At 43.5% G+C, this 19552-nt stretch overlaps 1 protein-coding gene across 1 annotated transcript in view; it reads right to left on the reverse strand.

Moving 5' to 3' along the window:
• LOC124789589 (hydroxyacid-oxoacid transhydrogenase, mitochondrial) overlaps positions 1 to 18826 on the reverse strand; it is a 91712-nt gene extending 72886 nt beyond the window's left edge. Inside the window, exon 1 of the mRNA XM_047257001.1 lies at positions 18676 to 18826. Coding sequence (XP_047112957.1) covers positions 18676 to 18728 — 53 coding nt within the window. The 5' untranslated portion in view covers positions 18729 to 18826. The remainder of the gene's footprint in view (positions 1 to 18675) is intronic.
• Between the last annotated feature and the right edge of the window lie 726 nt (positions 18827 to 19552).

The following is a 19552-nucleotide window of genomic DNA, read 5'->3' on the forward strand; positions in this document are numbered from 1 at the left end:
CGCTATTGTACAACCAGACCGGGGCCGACGTTCTAGCAGACGGACGACCAATCGCGGGAACAGGAGACGATAGTTTGGATGCCCGGGTGAGCTTAGAACATGGGCAGCATAAGCGGCCAGCAAACGTTGGCGTCGGAACCGCAGTGGAGGTACACCTGCCTCCACTAGTACGCTGTCCACAGGGCTGGTGCGGAAAGCACCAGTGGCAAAGCGTATCCCGCTGTGGAGAATTGGGTCCAGCACCCGTAACGCAGATGGGGATGCTGAGCCATAAGCCAGGCTCCCATAATCCAGACGGGACTGGATTAACGCCTGGTAGAGCCGCAACAGGGTAGAGCGGTTGGCGCCCCAGCGGGTGTGGCTCAAGCATCTCAGAGCGTTTAGATGCCGCCAACACGTCTGTTTAAGCTGCCAGATATGAGGCAGCCAAGTCAACCGGGCATCGAAAACCACCCCCAAAAACCTGTGGGTCTCCACCACAGCAAGGAGTTCGTCGGCAAGATAAAGCCGCGGCTCAGGATGGACTGTTCGGCGCCGGCAGAAATGCATAACGCGGGTCTTGGCTGCCGAAAACTGAAACCCATGCGCTACAGCCCAAGACTGCGCCTTACGGATAGCGCCCTGTAGCTGACGTTCAATAGCTGCAATGCCAGTAGAGCTGTAGTAAAGGCAGAAGTCGTCAGCGTACAGGGAAGCGGAGACAGAATTTCCCACGGCCGCAGCAAGCCCGTTAATGGCTATTAAAAACAGACAGACACTTAAAACAGAGCCCTGTGGCACACCATTCTCCTGGACGTGGGAGGAACTATACGAGGCCGCGACTTGCATGCGGAAGGTACGAAATGACAGAAAATTGCGGATAAAAATCGGCAGAGGACCCCGAAGACCCCATCCATGAAGCGTAGAAAGAATGTGATGACGCCATGTCGTATCGTACGCCTTCCGCATGTCGAAAAAGACAGCGACCAGGTGCTGACGGCGGGCAAAAGCAGTACGGATGGCCGACTCCAGGCTCACCAGATTGTCGGTGGCGGAGCGGCCTCTACGGAACCCACCCTGAGACGGAGCCAGAAGGCCCTGAGACTCCAGCACCCAATGCAAGTGCCGGCTCACCATCCGTTCAAGCAACTTGCAAAGAACATTGGTGAGGCTAATGGGACGGTAGCTGCCCACCTCCAGAGGGGTCTTTCCAGGTTTCAAAACGGGGATGACAATGCCTTCCCGCCATTGCGACGGAAACTCCCCCTCGACCCAAAGACGGTTGTAAAGATCGAGAAGGCGCCGCTGGCAGTCCACTGAAAGGTGTTTCAGCATCTGACAGTGGATGCCATCTGGCCCAGGAGCGGTATCAGGGCAAGCAGCTAGGGCACTGCGAAATTCCCACTCACTGAATGGAGCATTGTAAGATTCCGGGTGGTTGGTGCGAAACGAAAGGCTCCGACGTTCCAGCCGCTCTTTAATGGAGCGGAAGGCCTGGGGGTAATTCACAGAAGCGGAACTCATAGCAAAATGCTCTGCTAAGCGATTTGCAATGACGTCGGAGTCAGTACACACAGCTCCATTCAGTGAGAGCGCAGGGACGCTGGCAGGGGTCCGATAGCCGTAGACGCGTCGAATCTTGGCCCAGACCTGCGAGGGAGTGACATGGAGGCCAATGGTGGACACATACCGCTCCCAGCACTCCTTCTTGCCTTGGCGGATAAGGAGGCGGGCCCGCGCACGCAGCCGTTTGAAGGCGATAAGGTGCGCTAAGGAGGGATGTCGCTTGTGACGCTGGAGCGCCCGCCGGCGATCTTTAATCGCTTCAGCGATCTCAGGCGACCACCAAGGCACAGCCTTCCGCCGAGGGGACCCAGAAGAACGAGGAATGGCAGATTCGGCGGCAGTAACGATGTAGGTGGTGACTGATTGAACCACCGCATCAATGTCATCAGTAGAGAGAGGCTCAAAAGCGGCAGTGGAGGAGAACAAATCCCAGTCAGCCTTATTCATAGCCCATCTGCTAGGGCGCCCAGAAGAGTGACGCTGTGGTAGTGACAAAAAGAGCGGAAAGTGGTCACTACCACACAGGTCGTCATGCACACTCCATTGGACAGATGGTAAGAGGCTATGGCTACAGATGGAAAGGTCAATGGCGGAGTAGGTGCCATGCGCCACACTGAAGTGTGTGAAGGCACCATCATTTAACAGCGAGAGATCGAGCTGCGACAATAAATGCTCAACGATGGCGCCCCGACCTGTGGCCACTGACCCACCCCACAGAGGGTTATGGGCGTTGAAGTCGCCCAATAGCAAGAAAGGTGGCGGCAATTGGGCGACCAGTGCAGCCAGGACAGGCTGCGAGACATCACCATCCGGTGGAATGTAAAGACTGCAGACGATAACAGCCTGTGGCGTCCACACGCGTACAGCGACAGCCTCTAAAGGCGTCTGGAGAGGGACAGACTCGCTGTGCAGAGTGTGAAGGACATATATGCAGACGCCACCAGACACCCTTTCATAGGCTGCTCGGTTCTTATAATAACCCCGATAGCCACGGAGGGTGGGGGTTTGCATCGCTGGAAACCAAGTTTCCTGGAGAGCAATGCAGAAGAAAGGGCGAAGGCTGAGAAGTTGGCGGAGCTCAGCTAAATGGTGGAAGAAACCGCTGCAGTTCCACTGGAGGATGGTAGTGTCCATGGCGGACAAAGGCGTGACGGGACTGGGAAGGCAGATTACGCCGCTGGGTCACCTGCTGCCTCCGATTGAGCACCCGTGCTAGCGCTATCCATGGCGTCTGAGGGACCGGCAAGATCGAGGTCCTCAGCGGACGCCAGGATCTCCACCTCGTCCTCAGACACAGATCTGGAAGGTGGCGGTGGGGTGGCTGCCACCGCGAGTTCCTTGGGCTTAGAGCTCTTCTTCTTTGATTTCTCACGCTGCTCCATGGGTTTAACTGGCTGGGAGGGCTTCACCGATTCAGTCTCCGGGACTGAGGAGGATCGTGAAGCCCGTCGACCAGCTGATTGCGGGCACTTACGCCACTGTCGGTCATCAGCCTTCCCACTGGTGGAAACCTGGGAAGGGAGGGACCCGAGGGACCCCTTGCGAGGGTGAGAAGCCGAAGAAGTTGGACACTTCTCCGACTTAGAAGCAGGGACGGACGTCCCTGATGGGGGGGATGGTGTTGCCCCTGAGGTAGGTGGCGCAGGAGCAACCCGGTGGGTAGAGCCCCCCACTGGCAAGGGGGCAGGAGGAGTCTTACTGCTTATCGAGCTGGCTGGAAGTCTCTAAACTGATGGGGCTAGCACAGGTGTTGTAGCAGCTGCATAAGAAGATGTCATTCTCACAGGATGGAGTCTGTCATATTTCCTCTTGGCCTCAGTATAGGTCAGCCGGTCCAGGGTCTTATATTCCATGATTTTGCGCTCTTTCTGAAAGACTTTGCAGTCTGGCGAGCAAGGTGAATGGTGCTCCCCGCAGTTGATGCAGATGGGAGGCGGGGCACATGGAGTATCGGGACGAGATGGGCGTCCGCAATCTCGACATGTGAGGCTGGAAGTGCAGCGGGAAGACATATGGCCGAACTTCCAGCACTTGAAGCACCGCATCGGGGGAGGGATATAGGGTTTGACGTCACATCGGTAGACCATCACCTTGACCTTTTCCGGTAACGTATCACCCTCGAAGGCCAAGATGAAGGCACCGGTAGCAACCTGATTGTCCCTCGGACCCCGATGAACGCGCCGGACGAAATGAACACCTCTACGTTCTAAGTTTGCACGCAGCTCGTCATCAGACTGCAAAAGGAGGTCCCAATGGAAAATAACACCCAGGACCATATTTAAACTCTTATGTGGTGTAATAGTAACGTTAACATCCCCCAACTTGTCACAAGCAAGCAACCTGCGTGACTGGGCGGAGGATGCCGTTTGTATCAGTACTGACCCAGAGCGCATTTTAGACAAGCCCTCCACCTCCCCAAACTTGTCCTCTAAATGCTCAACGAAGAACTGAGGCTTTGTGGAGAGAAAAGACTCCCCATCAGCTCTCGTACAAACTAAGAATCGGGGCGAATAACTGTTACCTCCATCCTGAGACTTACGCTCTTCCCACGGCGTGGCCAGGGAGGGGAACGTTTTCGGATCGTACTTCTGAGCATTAAATTGAGCCCGAGAACGCTTAGAGACTGCTGGCGGCTGGCCGCCAGCGAGAGATGATGTACCACGCTTCATTGCGGGTCATCCGCCCTGATGCCACCTACTCCGACCAAGGGCCCTCCCCACGGGCGCCACCCAGCCACAGCAAAGGCCACCTGGCAGGATGGCCGTTGCCGGGAGTCCCGATACCCCAGGAGGATAGGCATCTACTCCTTGGCATACGTGGGGAGTTAACGGCGCAGGCATCAGTAGAGCGATCCCTGTGTTGTCAGGGGCTACAACCAAGAGGGTACATGGCGGCCCCACCACAACGGGCTGGCTACCGTGCTGGATCTTAGGTGCAAAAATGTCCAAGGTCGTCATTGCAGTGAAAAGAAACACTACAGAGGGCAGTGTGGTAATCGCACCCAGGGACGTATCCTCGCCCAAGAGATCGAAAACGAGCGGAACACCATTGCAACGACAAGCAATCCGGCTAAAGGTCTAATTGCACGACGGATACAGTGCACCATGTAAGGCGCCCTTCCCCAATTGGCTCGCTCTTCGGATAAATTTAGAAAGATGGAGGTCAAACCCGAGAGGGGACCATCACATCAGGCCGAAACATGTGAGACTCCTTTTAGTCACCTCTTACGACAGGCAGGAATACCGCGGGCCTATTCTAACCCCCGAACCCGCAGGGGGGGCTTGGTGCACATGTTAGCTGGTTATCAAGTAGTAATAACTACTTCAGACATTAAAGGTACAGTACAACAAACTCTGATGAACCAAAAAAGAGTAACTGGAAAGTATAATGTTCAATGCTTGATGAGTTTTTTTTTTTTTTGGCCCATTGGAAGTCAGCAAACAATTGGCTGTTGATAAACCTACTGAACTTGTTGCCAAGTTTACCTTCTTTGGTTGTACACTTCTATACTTGAAGATGATAAACTAGATACTGAGAGATTTAACAGAATACAAGCTACAATAACTCCAGCTCTAAACAAAAAAACATTTGAGGAACCAAACAATGCTGAAATTTTACAGTGTACGTTGTTGTAACATTGATCCTTACTACCGAAGGAAAAAATGGGCAGTGGAGCAGATAGATGATGACATTGCCAAACATAAGCACCTACGAAACAGGATACTTTGCTGCGTCCACTGCCTCTGCCATGCATTCTTTTATAGTGAAATAAACTTAATGCACCTCATAATATTCTTTTAGTTTCACATATTTAGGATTTTTTTTTTCCTTTGCTATAGATATTTTATGTGACAGTGGGGGTTGCCATAGGAAAGTAAGTACTAGGATGCATTGTGGGAAATGTGGCAAATGGTTTCACTGGGGAAAATGTGGTTGGGGGAACTCTGGGAAGGTCACTAAGGACCTGCCTTAGAAGTGCAAAATATGCAGCAGAAACAGGTTAATAGAGGAGCAGGAAAGGAAGATCTGTGCCATGCAGAAACAGCTGAATCCAGGTAGGAGAGACATAGCAAGGATGAATAAAGGCAGTGGTGAGTGGAGTGGTTAGGGAACAGGCAGTTGGTAGTAAGGCTAACAGGAGGAGGATGCAGCCTGACAGTTTTCTTGTGTGCACCAGTAATGGGTTCCAGCTACCAGAGTTGATGGGAGAAGAGCCTTAAGAGTGTGAAGAAGTAGGGAATGTTCAACAATCTCTGCTTGTGAGTAGGAAGGCTAGGAATAAGACTAATATTAGGAAAAATAATGTTTTGGTGCTAGGCAGCATTCAATTGCAGGAAAAGCTAGTGGAGGAGTATCAGATCATCAGCAATTTCAAGTTGAGTGCTGTCTGAATCAAGTGACTGAAAATTTAGGGCCTTTCCATAAGAAGTTCATGGAAGGTAAGCTGATTGCACCATAGGAACAGGGCACACAACTAGTTGGTGACCTAAGTACGATAGCTTCCCTAACTGGTAGCATCCATTTGAGCACATCGGAGCTGTTCCAGCAGCATGATCGGCCACATAGCTGGAGTTTGGGCTGAGGACTACTGACCGGACACACGTTGCACTGGTGCCAATAACAATTATCAGGAGATGAGGCTACACTAGGCATAGTCTGCACCCCAACAAGACTGAAATGGAGAGATTGGCAGAATTCATTTATAAAAATATAGCAGCTGGGTATGGGCCCACATATGGTCAAGTACAAGTCTTAGTAGATAGTAAGACTACACCTTTTCAGGATAATCATGACAACAGGCTCACTACCCTTGAAAGTTTCTCAATCAATTTAGGTATTTCTAGGGTGTTCATGAAAGGTAGAATGTACCACAGCAGAGGGCATGAGCACCACACAAATTTGCTCAGAATTATCTATTTCTCATTAAAGTTTGCAGTCCATTAAAAAGATAGTACACCAGTTTTAAGCTGAATTCCAGTCTTTAAACAGTACAGTGGTAAGTATTACAGAGCACTGGTAGACAGAAAATTAAATACCTTATAAAGTACTATCATTATATGAAAGGGCAAGTTGCTACTGTAGAACTACCTTAAATGGTGGGGGGTGGGAGTATGCATCAATATCAGAGATGGTGAACATTTTAAAGCTAGAGAAGATCTGATACTAATTAGTACATACAAACATTTTGAATTGCCAGCCACTGAATTAACAAAGCTAGTCATCCATTAGAAATTAACCATCCTATACGTGTACCACTCCCCTATTGTTAATGTGTCCACTTTCTTCTATAAATTACTTGGAATCCTGGGAAGAGCTTCCACCTCCAAAACTAACTTACTAGTATGTGGAGACATGAATAGTAATACAAGTGATGAGAGTGAAATTAGTAATAACTTACTCAATATTTAAGTACTTTTAGCAAATCACAAATGGTAAACACTGCTATTAAGATATCAAAAATTTCACCATCAGTCTTAGGCTGAATGGAAAACTTTGTAAATGACTGTTTCTCCGACACTGAGAAGAACTTGCAACAAAACCTTGCTGAAACACACACAGCACCCACAATGACAGGCACAGCAAGCACAATTATGTTGTTTCCTGCTATATCCCCAGCCTTTCACCTGAAATAATAGCTACCACTAATACAGGTGTGCCTGGCAGTTTGCCGTTGCTCTAGCTCACTGGTGATGCCACCTTAGGAAATTCAACACACTGGTTTGTTGTCAAGGGAACCACCTGCATCCGCTCTGAAAACATGCAGCACTAGATTCACCACTACAGGCACCAGTTTCATCACCGTTATTATTACAGTCAACAGTGCTGCAGTCATGGGCACTACTTCACATCTACAAGTCACTTACCCACCGAGTCCATATCCTTTCACTGGGCGTGTATTTACAATAGTGCCCAGCTGCTATACAGTCGTTTCAACTTGCTGAACCGAAGAAGGATATCCTCCTCACAGCATCCAAGCAGCTAGCAGTGGCAGCTGCCATATGAGCTTTGACATCAGGCCTCCATGGTCACAATGGGCTGCCAGCCGTCTAGAATGAACCTCAGTCTCCACAGACTCTGGGCACCAGAACTTCATATCTGCCAGCGTTTATTGACTTTAGTGATTGTGGTCAAGAACAGCTGCCCTCCAAGTGGTCCATCTGGACTTAGAATTGTAGTATTTACACTCATCATCAGTGATTACAGTCAGAACCTGACATATTTACTTCAAGAGTTCGTATCTTCATCACAAACTCTAAGAAACAATTATTCAGTATCAATTACTGATCATGAAGATCTATTCTGTGTATTCAATTATTCTTTCCTCTTGGTGCATCAGTGGACTTCAGTGTGACAATTCTTTCATGCTTGCTAAAATAATGTAAGCCTGGTTTTATATTTACATGGAAATCTTATCTTGCATTATGAGTCTATACAAGGTCACTACAGTTCTGGCAATGAGGCTAAAATGCTATGCAGTTTCAACCAATTGTAACTGCACCAAGGTGTCAAATGAAACAGACTGAGTTTGACGACTTCCAATGTAGCAAGTGCACTTACAGACACTTTCCAACACTTTACGTAATTGGCAGAATTGATATAAACAACTTTCAGTGGAGGGCAACCACAGCTCAGACGCATTATGAATAACAACAACAATACTCAACACTCAATAACATTGTTATTGTTATTCATTGCTACATTCATAATTGGCAGTGCCATTACCAGTGACACTAATCTTGTTTTCTCATTCCAGCACAGTGACATAGCAATAGGAATTATTGATGCAGCTACCACTTTCCATGCAGTATCTTCATAAAAATAGGTCATTCTTCTCAAAAAGTTGTCCCATCTGGACCCCCCCCCCCCCCCCCCACACACACACACACACACACACACACACACACACACACACACACACACAAGGATGATGCTCCCTCCGCCATCTCAAGCATACAGTGAGGGGATGGACCGCGTTTATCACATGGCTGGAGCACCACTCTGTGGCCTCAATAATGTGCCTGTTTACTGAGCTATTCCACACCTACAGGCTGTAAAACCCTGCAACTTAGCAACCCAGGTTGTAACATGATATCTTATTGTATGTCCAATTAAAGGCCCAACTAAATGCTTATTATGTTTCACACAATTTTCATGCTCATGTGCATGGTCAACACTCACAGGTGTCTTCCACAATACTACAGGACTTACAGCCAGTCCATCCTATTTGTCAAACCTTTTGTGCCAATATGCACCACATGCATTCCATGACATCTTCCATGGTGCTAGATTCACCACAAGAAATGCAAGCTTCACCAACACCTGTGCAATTATCGCTGTCAACAGCACTGCTATCATAAGTGTTACTTCACATCTGCTAATTACGTGCCCACTGAGTGCCAAGCTGATATCTATCTGCCGGGCATGTACTTATGATGCAGCCTGGCTGTTATGCAACCAGTTAAGTTCGTGTGAGCCAAATGAGGATTTACTCCTTGCAGTGTCCAAGCAGCCAGTAGTTCCAGCCGCCATACCAACTTTGACATCACACCTTCACAGCCACAACGAGCCTCCCACAGGCCTCCATGGCCTCAGGGCATCAGGACTTCGTAACTGCTGTTTACCAATCTTAGTATTGGTGGTTAACGACAGTTGTCGTCGAAGTGGTCTGTATGTACTTGTCAATTGTACTCAGCAGTGATTGTGGTAAACATCAGATATATTACTTCAAAATTTTGTATCTTTGTCACAAACCCTAAGAAACAATGATTCAGAATGCAGCATTGATCAAGAAGATCTAATCTTTGTGTTCAATTATTCTTACTCTTGCTGTGTTGGTGAGACTAATAAGTTACATGGATAAATTCAACCTTTTTCAAGAAGCACAGTTTTTTCCCCCAGTGGAAGAAGTACAACACCTGACATTAGCAAGTCCACAAGAGTACACCCCAACGTTCTTGACAAGGATGATTGTGTAACAAGTATGTTCTTACACTTGTCCATGACTTTTGGCATAGTTGACTGTCAATTTTTTTTCTACACCAGGTCTGAAAGGAAAATCAAACAAGTGGTTCCATTCTTACCTGGAAAAGAGGGTGAAATAATTCAAATATCTGCTGATTATAAATTTTTTAATATAATAATTGTTACACAAGAAACACACACACATAGGTGTTCATCAACGTAATTTATCAGGTCCACTTCTGTTCTCAAAATTTTAGCAATGACTATCCAGACAGCAGAAGACATGGATTTGCTGATTAAAGCAACATCACAGTGACTGATAAAACACTGTACCTCTTATTAGATAAAGCAAGTGGAATCCTCAAGAATGTTTACAATTGGGCAGTATGTAATAATTTAACATTGAACATAAAGAGAACCAACAGCATGCACTTCAGCAGAAAGAGGGAAAACAAGTGTCAAATTGAGCATAGGTTACAAACTTATACATTGGTTTAACAAAGCTTTTAGGGATGAATATTAACTGTTAGTTAATATGGAATGAACAAACAAAGGTGCTAGCAAAAAGAACATCATTGGCATGTTACGCTCTTAATATCCTATAAAATGTTTGTAACAGTCAATGTCTTGTGGTGACATACTATTCCTAAGTATATTGAATTCTTAGCTATGGAATAATTTTCTGGGGATCAAAGGCACAAAACACAAACACAGTTTTTAAACTGCAGAAAAAGGCTGTAAGGTTAATAACAAGAAATACGAGGGTAATCCCAAAAGTAAGGTCTCCTATTTTTTTAAAAAGTACGTAGAGCTGTTTATTTCTACAATGTTTTACATCAGTTTACAGCTTGAACTTTTAGCTATTTTTCGACATAATCACCATTTCTGTCCATGCATTTTTGTAGACAATGTGGCAGTTTTTGTATGCCCATGTCATACCAGCTCGCCGCCATGCTGTTTAGGAAGTTATGAATCACTTCTTTCACCTTGTCATCTGAGCTGAATTGCTAGGACCATAATTAACGCTGACTGGTACTGTGAGATCTGAAAAAACTAACAGGCAATTCAGAACCAGAAAACAGGAATGTTTAGCAAAGGTGTACACATTCTCCAAGACAACACTTGTCCACACACTGCTCAGCAAACCATTGCTCTCCTGCAACAGTTTCAGTGGAACATAATCACCCATCCACCCTATAGTCATGACTTGGTGTGCAGTGACTATCACCCGCTCCCTAGGTTAAAAGAACATTTGGCCAGAAAGTGATTCAGCTCCAACGACGGGGTGAAAGAAGAGGTTCATAACTTTCTGAACAGCATGGTGGCGAGCTGGTATGACATGGGCATACAAAAACTGCCACAATGTCTACAAACATGCATCGACAGAAATGGTGATTATGTCAAAAAATAGCTAAATGTTCAAGCTGTTAACTGATTTAAACCATTGTAGAAATAAACAGGTCTATGTACTTATACAAAAATAGGAGACCTTACTTTTGCGATTACCCTCTTATCAATCAAGCTCACTGTAAACAACTGCTTAAAGAACTGGGTATCATTACTGCATGAACTACATGCACCTACCAGTCTGCTGTGTATGTCAGGGAAAACATTAGTAGTATTTCACTAATGGGACTACAGACAATCATGGAAAGAGAGACCATATGGGCTTATATTTGCCAGGGAAAAACAAACAAAAAACCTCCAAACTGCACTTTCTATCAGGGAATAAAACCGCTTACAAAATTGTCCAAGGATATCAATTGAAGACAAAGTGTGTAAATCAGTACGCAATCACGTTGCAGCACTTTATTTGTATAGTTATATCTTACAGGCACGGGCTCCATGGGGCCTGAGGGGGTCCGAGCCCCCTCAAAAATTCATTTGGGGGGGAGGGGGGCAAAATTATTAGTTATATTATGCTTTGTAAAATCACAAAATTATGTTGGAATTCTTTATTTTCTTGTTTGACAATAGTTACCTTTTAAAATACAATCAGTAATGAGCAAAAACAAATAATTATTACGGTAGTAAGCACGTTAGCTGAAAACGAATGGTGTGAATCATGACAGTGTTACAGTGCTCCAGGCACATGTAGAATTGGTCCCGGTGCGCAAACATTTGGGCAAAGTCTGGTGCCAGCAGGCCAGCACTGCAGCCGCAGCACCATCAAAAGGTCTGGAGCAGAAGCACCTGGAACCATCCGCCTCACGTCGTCTTGATGCTTCGAGACATTACAATGCCACGGCTATATAAAACCCACCCTGCTGTTGCAACCATTCAGTGTGGATAGTTTCGTTCAGTGCATGCTGCAGAAGTGTTTAGTGTTCCAACTTTATAGTGTCTAGTGGACTATTTTATATGACTATATTTTATTCGTTTACTTTAGTCTCTTAGTGTCTTGTGAATTAAGTTTGCAATGGATAAATTTGTTACCAAAAAATGCGCGCTTGGAAGTTGATGATGCAGCAAGTCAACCTCCAAAAATTATTGCATTATCAATTGCTTCATCGTCTTCAGGCGAGAAGTGTTCACAGCCAAAACCTTGACAATCTGGTAAGGGAAGATCATTTCAGAAGTCGTGGTTGATGAAATATACATGTCTAGAATATGAAGCATCTACCAAAAAAGTTTTTTTGCATAACCAACGAGCAAAGAGGCAGATGATAAAAATTTTCTTTTTAAAAAAATAAAAATAAAAAAAAGAAACCAGAGGGGGGGGGGGGGGGGGAGGGAGAGAGGGAGAGAGGGAGAGAGAGAGAGAGAGAGAGAGAGAGAGAGAGAGAGAGAGAGAGAGAGAGAGGGGATGCATTTACTTCCGTAGGGTTTTCTAACCTGAAAAAGGCTTTGGAAAAACTCTGTCTTCATGAAAATACGTTTACACATAAAGAAGGTGTTCTGAAACTAAATTCTATCACTAACTGAAGTGTGGCTCCCAATTGATTGAACAGTTAGATAGTGATATGTGGGAACGCCATTTAGCTCGAGACAATTTTTACTACCGTGCAATTTCTATGTCAACAAGGACTAGCAATTAGAGGGCACAAAGCTGTAAGCTCAAATTTTTTTTTCAATTGTTGGAACTCCAGAAGAATGACATACCTGAGTTCAAATATTGGTTAGAGCATTCGAGGGATAAGTGGACATCCCACAATATTCAAAACAATATCATTGATCTACTAGGAAAGTCTGTGTTGAGAAAGGTATTGGCTTCAATCAAGAAGACTGAACATTTTTCTATTATGGTTGACGAAACAACTGCTCTTCGATTCACGAACAAGTGTCATTTTGTATTTGTACTGTTGTTGATTCCTTAATTATCAATGAAGACTTTATTGGCTTATACGAGACCCCCAATACTGAATCACAAACTCTGTTTAGTATTTTAAAAGACTTTTTGCTCGTCTTGATTTGTCAATGGATAACTTTAGAGGACAGTGCTATGCTTCAAATACGAGAGGTAAGTTCAAAGGACTAAAAAAGTTAAGTTTTGAATATACAACCAAAAGCTCGTTACGTGCACTGCACTGCTCACAGTTCAGACTTTGCAGTTGTAGACAGTCTCCGCCATCTTACTTCTATGAGGGATATTATGGTTTTAGCCAAGGACTTAATAAACACCCTAAGGGAATCCAACAGAAGGATGAGACACTTCAGAAGCATACACTGTGAGAACACACTTTGGCCGACTATGGACTATGTGAGCTCCTAGTATCTTGAGAATATTGAAAAACTCTGAAGAACTTCTAGAGTTTTTTGAAACATTTTCTGCAGAGGACAAAACAGAGGCAGATTACAAATGTGCAGGCTACCTTGACTCAATGTTACAATTCAAGACTTATTTCTTTTTACATCATTATTGCCATGCAATGAGCCCAGTAGAGAATGTCAATGAAAAAATTCAGTGCCCTCATCTCAGTGTTCCTGACCTGGAAACACTTAGGGCTTGATTTGTATATTGCATGGAAGGCATGATAGTTCTGAACACTTTTGGGAATTGTGTTTAAATGAAAAATCCTCACAAGGTTATGATCCTTCACTTCCTCAGAATCTAAGCACAACAAAGAAGTATGAAAACAACAAAGACAGCTCATTACACACTTTCAAAACCCCAAAGGAATACTACAAAGCTATTTACATTGAAGTTTGTGAAACAGTGCAATCTTGCATTATTGAGCAGTTTGCTTCAACTGGACTCGCACAGGTCATTGCAGTTGAACAGTAGTGCTTGTTTTTTAGTAAACAGAGGTGAACAAATTCGGAAAAATCAACCAAGGTTTTGAAAAATGACCTAGACATTGAGAGACTGCTCTTACACTTGAATATGTTAGCCGATATCACTAATAAAAAAACAACTGGTCTTAAAAAACAGGTGATGTAAGAAAGTACATTTCACAAGAGCCTGCAGTTGGAGAAATGTTATGTGAAGTAGTGAAGCGCATTAAGCTTTTCCAAGTAGTTCTAATCACGACAGCAACAGCAGAGCAGTCATTTAGCGCCCTTAGACATTTGAAGTCATATCTCTGATCAACAATGGGACAGAAGTGATTGAACAACTTGGCTGTTCTTCATGACCACCAAGATGTTTTGGATGAATTGGATATCTGACCAGTCATCAACGACTTAATATTCAGTAATCCACTCAGACGGTCGACATTTGCACCTTTCTAAACACTCTAGCCCTAATAATGGCATTTACAGCAATATTAAAAATCTTTATAAAATAGAGAATTAAATTACATAGACAATGTTAAATTTTCAGTTTTAAAATATTAGTACTAGTTTAGTACCATATTACTATAGTACTGTATTAGCTGTTTTCAAATCCTTAAATATTTTTAGGGCACTAGACCCAATTAAAACCCGCTATTTACATACTTTTTGACTGAAAGTATTAGGCATACTGTATTAACACATTATGTCTGAGATATTGTTTTATTTAATGAACCCTGAACCTTATTCAAAGTAACCTTAAATCACCTATTTCACTTATTTATCAAAGTGCTATTACTGTGCGACAGCAATATTTTATTCTTTATTCTTTTAATGATAGTTTAGGATTTATTTAAATATAATTTCAGTCTTTTCAGAGCTATATGTTCACTGCTCTGTAATAGTCTGTAAGCATGATTATTACCGTAAATTAAATTAACTTTTTACGAAAATACCATGCGTGTTTCTGTTTTGTTTCTTTTTTCAAAGCCAAAACATGTGTCAGGCTTGTCGAGTTTCCCGGAGTGTCAAGTTATCAAGAGTCCAGTTTATCATATGAGTCTAAAATGCTTAGAAAAACTTTAAAACTATTTTTCATCTAAAATTTAGAAAATTTCCTGAGCCATGACCGCCAGTATGCCCCGCCAACCCCCCCCCCCCCCCCCCTCCACCCAATAATTTTTATAAGTCGGCACCCCTGGTCTGTCTTGATCTCACAAATCTGTGAGATGAAGATGGACCTTTACAAATACTGTCCAAGGAGATGAGAAAGATTATTACACTACAGCCCATTTGTTTAAAAAGCAGTTAAAACATTATTCATAAACAGTGCATACTACACAATTTAATATTTCTTAGCGGAATCACAAAAGGGGGATAACTACAACATGCTGTCACAGTACAATACATGATCACAATGTAATGCTTTTACATGAAAATCATGTGCTAAGTACATGACAGTAACATATTCTCGTTCTTCTGAGAGCAATGTCTCACTCATTATGGGGAGTTGCTGATTCATTTCTACAGGCAAACCAAAGGAGGACAGAGACTTGCATGGAGTATAGTAGCACGTTTATGGGCCTGGAGGCATTTTGCCAAACAGAATGAAGTTAGTGCAAGGAGCACAGCAGTCACCAGTGGGTGCCCTTAGAGTGTGTACTAATCACAGGAAGTCTATCATTGGTGACTGTCTCGTCCCTCTCCCCCTCCCACCATATTATTAGCTACCAGCTAAACTTATCTATCTTTCCCCTCCTGTGAAGTTGTAGGTCATGTCTTGTGTATCCCCATCTCCCAAAAGCAGCAACATGTGAGATTCGTCTGAAGTTAGCAGTAATGCGGCCAATTCACATGAAGGCTTTGTTCAGCCAGCGTTGATCATGCTGCTGATTTACATCAATGATGCTTAAAATTGCATCCATTGTTGCTGCCCCTTGCTTATACATGTCACTACTGATACTATAGTCTATATTCTTGGCCACACTGTTGCATCCCCCCTCCCCCAATCATCAACACCTGTCCCTCTTAATTCAAATCCCTAATCTGTTCCTCAATATCCTCCACCACCTGAACAAGGCTAGCACTAGCTTTTGTAATATTGGTGATCTGGTACCCTGATCATACTTCTACATACAGCTGTCTGCCTACAGCACTCACATGGCCACTACCTGACAGCAAGGCCTTTATTTCTCTACTAGAAACATACACACCTCTTAAATTATTATTAATGGTGGGCTGCACCATACATTTTTCATAGCCAAGTAAAGCTCCTTTCCTTCAACAGTAACAGTCTATACCTGTTCTGGGGCTCAGTGATAACAGAACTATCCAAACTACTCCCTTTTCACTCCTTCCCTTTTAATTTTTCCCATCTCTCATTTACTCATCCCCCAGTCCCACACTGCTCTAATCAAATGTCTGCAACCTCAATATCTTCTGCTTCATCTCAATCCGATCTTCCCATGTTTTAAATATAAAGTACATATCCATGTTCAGGGAAGTCTAGGTGGGCAGATCCTTTAATGAGATACAGTATGTGGACACACACACACACACACACACACACACACACACACACACACACACACACACACACAACTCTAATATTCAGTGAGTTATCTCCTTTAAGAGTAAAGTATGTATACATTCATATGATAGTCTAATTGGGAATCCCTTCTGTTCCACTGTAGTTGCTACACTGAAACAGTATTCACAATCTACACACACCAATGCAAACTACTAATTCCACAGACATACGTATTTCTTGATATCAGTGGCCCATTAAATTACGTACATAACACACTTAGTATTAATGACATCCACCATGTGTGGATGGAGTCATATCTTAAAAGAAACAGAAAACAGAGGGACACATTAGCAAATAATGCCTTAGGATTAAAACTAAATTCAGATTGGGGAAATGTAGATATGATGGCACGTAAGATTTGTTGCTTGAGCAACTCCTGTTTCTGAAGTATATAAATAATTTGCCAAAGACAATGGAGAGCTCTTCAAAAACATGTTTGCTGATGATACAAGGTGTGGCTTGCTGATAAAGACCTGAACACATTCATAACAGATTCAGCCAGCATAACAGTGGAACATGCTTAGAACTGGTTCTTAGAAAACAATGTAGTACCTAATCATAGAAAATTCATATTGTAAAATTACAAGAAGAGAGAGTATTTGGCTAGTATTTACCTTCAAGGAGGTGAAATTCCAAGTACAGTTGACAGACACAAAGGTAGGAAAAACATTTTAGGTTCTGGTGCAAATAGTTCTGTCGTAAGAGAGGAGAGAGGGAGGGATTAAGGAAGATTTGGAAGGAAAGACTCATCACTCAAGTAGGTCCCTCCCAGCCTTCTCTGTTTAATGCTTTTCTCCTCTGTGAGGAAGGAACTAATAGTTCAGAAGGCTAGGGTAGCTATTTTTATAATTTTATTTGTGTATATTAGCAGTACTCAATTTCCTGAATATAAATACTGACCAGCCATTCTGTTTCCTTGTAATTTTTGCCACTTCCACATATAAGTTTTTCTTTTGATTAAAAAACCTACTGTGCACTTCTAAACAAAATCTAGCTACAGGCTCCAGCAATACAGATCAAGGGGGGAATCTTGCAGGAATCATATAAAGTCCACAACTGAAAGTCTTGGAACTTCAGAACCATGGTAAGAGTAGTGTAAAATAAATTCTTTATGGGCCCTGTCTAGAACTCAGGAGAGAGTTTTCATCTACTGATTTATACATCTTTGACAAATGTCTGAGAGGTGACAGACAGGAAACCAGAAACCTCAAGTACCCAGAATCTAAATATTACACATATGTATCTGAATATTTAGACTCTGGCATGTAAATTCTGGTAACACTAATACTAATATCAAACACATTTTAATGTTTCCAGTATATAAACCTCTGATAGTGCTTGCCTTTAAGTTATATAACCTGTTAGTGTAAATAACTGACATCAACAGCAGCTGTATATAGGAAGAACAGTGACTGTTTTAAAGGCATCTGCCTTGTTTCCTATTGTTATTCCAAGACAGTCACCGTGCTTAGTGGTCATACTTTGCTGGTTTATGCCATTTAACATTCAAACACAACATGAAAACGTAAATGAACAGAAAACTGTTGAAACTAGTTGTTGCTTTCTTCAGCAATAACCCTTTGTGTTTTTTAGTATTTGTGTGCAAATATATGGCTTAGGAATACAAATACAAAAGGAGACTTGTAGCAGTGTGCAACTGCAGAGTTCATAACTTAGAGGTGTCTTTAAACTGATGCTTCCCTGCTTTTTAAAACACAATACAGTGTCTCTAACGCTTCCTCTAGTGGTTGAAACTTCCACTAGTACCTTTAGTACCAATCTTTCTTGCAGTCAAACACCGCACACTTAAGAAACGTACCAATACTTTATTCTGTCCTTAGTTATTTTGTGGCGAAAGTTACAATTAACTGAACGACAGCTTGCACAGGAGAAGATAGCAACAGAATTGCACAGCTTTCCCGTCAAACACAGCCTACAGCTTTCATGTGTGGACGTAACATCAACTGGGAACGCTGCAAATCGAAACTGTAATGCTCGGTAAAATGAGCGTAGGCCTATAGCACTTCATTCCGCTTACAAAAATTGTGAGGTCCTGAAAGAGCAGCTTTTATTTACGAAAATGGAAAAAAATTCTTTCATACGTGTTTACTACTGGCCACCAGTGGTCTACTTCTAACCAAACGGCAAAAAAGTTAAGATATGAAATAACACAATCCCCATATATATATTACAAAAAACATTACCCCACTATTCGTAAAAATGTTGCAAGCATAGCGAAACCGGTTGTTTTAGAGAGTTGAGTGTTGCTTTACTCGCAATCTGGCAGTCACAGATTGTTTCTTTAGCTCCTTATTTTTCGTAACAGGAGAGCTTTAGTGGGAACATAAGGTACAAATAATACTCACGAAGCACTCGAGATGACACGCATTAAGTCCAACACCTGTCTTCTAGGCGCCATAGTTTCGTAACTTTGGTGGTAGCCTCCAACAAGCGTCCACTATGCCACGCGCTCACTCACGCACTGCCAAGTGCCAAGGTTGTTTTGAAGGCTGGACGACTTGTTGACGATAGTGCTACGGGCGTGGCAGGCTGTCCAACTTACTCAGTTCAGTGCTCCCTATCACGGACTAGTCTTGTAACCAACCGTGCTTAACACACAATTGAGGAAACATATGCTTACACGTTTGATGTTCAGTGATGAAGTAAACGACATAAACTTTACCCACTAATGTCAGAACAGTGTAAGTTAACATGCAGTTTCGCAGCGCAGAAGTTGCGAGCTTTTCACCGTGGGATCAACAAGCCATCACTGAGGGTCACATCACTTGCGTTGCCATGTCAAGGCTAATAATAGGAAGAATTTGTAATGAGGTTAAAGCTCTCAGCTGTGGCTGATGGTACAATGTTTGGCTGCACTACGGCGGCGATGTATTTCGCACACGTACTAAGTTATTACGAGGCAAGTTGAGGAAAAATCACTAAATGTCAGTAACAGGCCTGTCCGCGGAAATTAAAATAAGGTTGTTGTTAAAAACAAACGCTCTTTTACCTGTCAGCTCTAAAACTTGCTATAAGTATGAGTAACTTAAGAGAGAAACGTGGCTGGCCGATATTAGGACTTTCGGATGCAGCCGACTCTACAACATATCAAATAAAGCTTTCAGCCGAAAAGCTTCTACGATACTGAAATCTGTCCAGAGCACTACCTGAGCTTGGAGGCCTCAGTGTTCTGTCCTCTACAAGAATCTGGGCACAGATTTTTAATTCATTACAGAATTCTCG

This window comes from Schistocerca piceifrons, chromosome 1 (genome assembly GCF_021461385.2).
Source record: "Schistocerca piceifrons isolate TAMUIC-IGC-003096 chromosome 1, iqSchPice1.1, whole genome shotgun sequence".
Classification (NCBI taxonomy): domain Eukaryota; kingdom Metazoa; phylum Arthropoda; class Insecta; order Orthoptera; family Acrididae; genus Schistocerca; species Schistocerca piceifrons.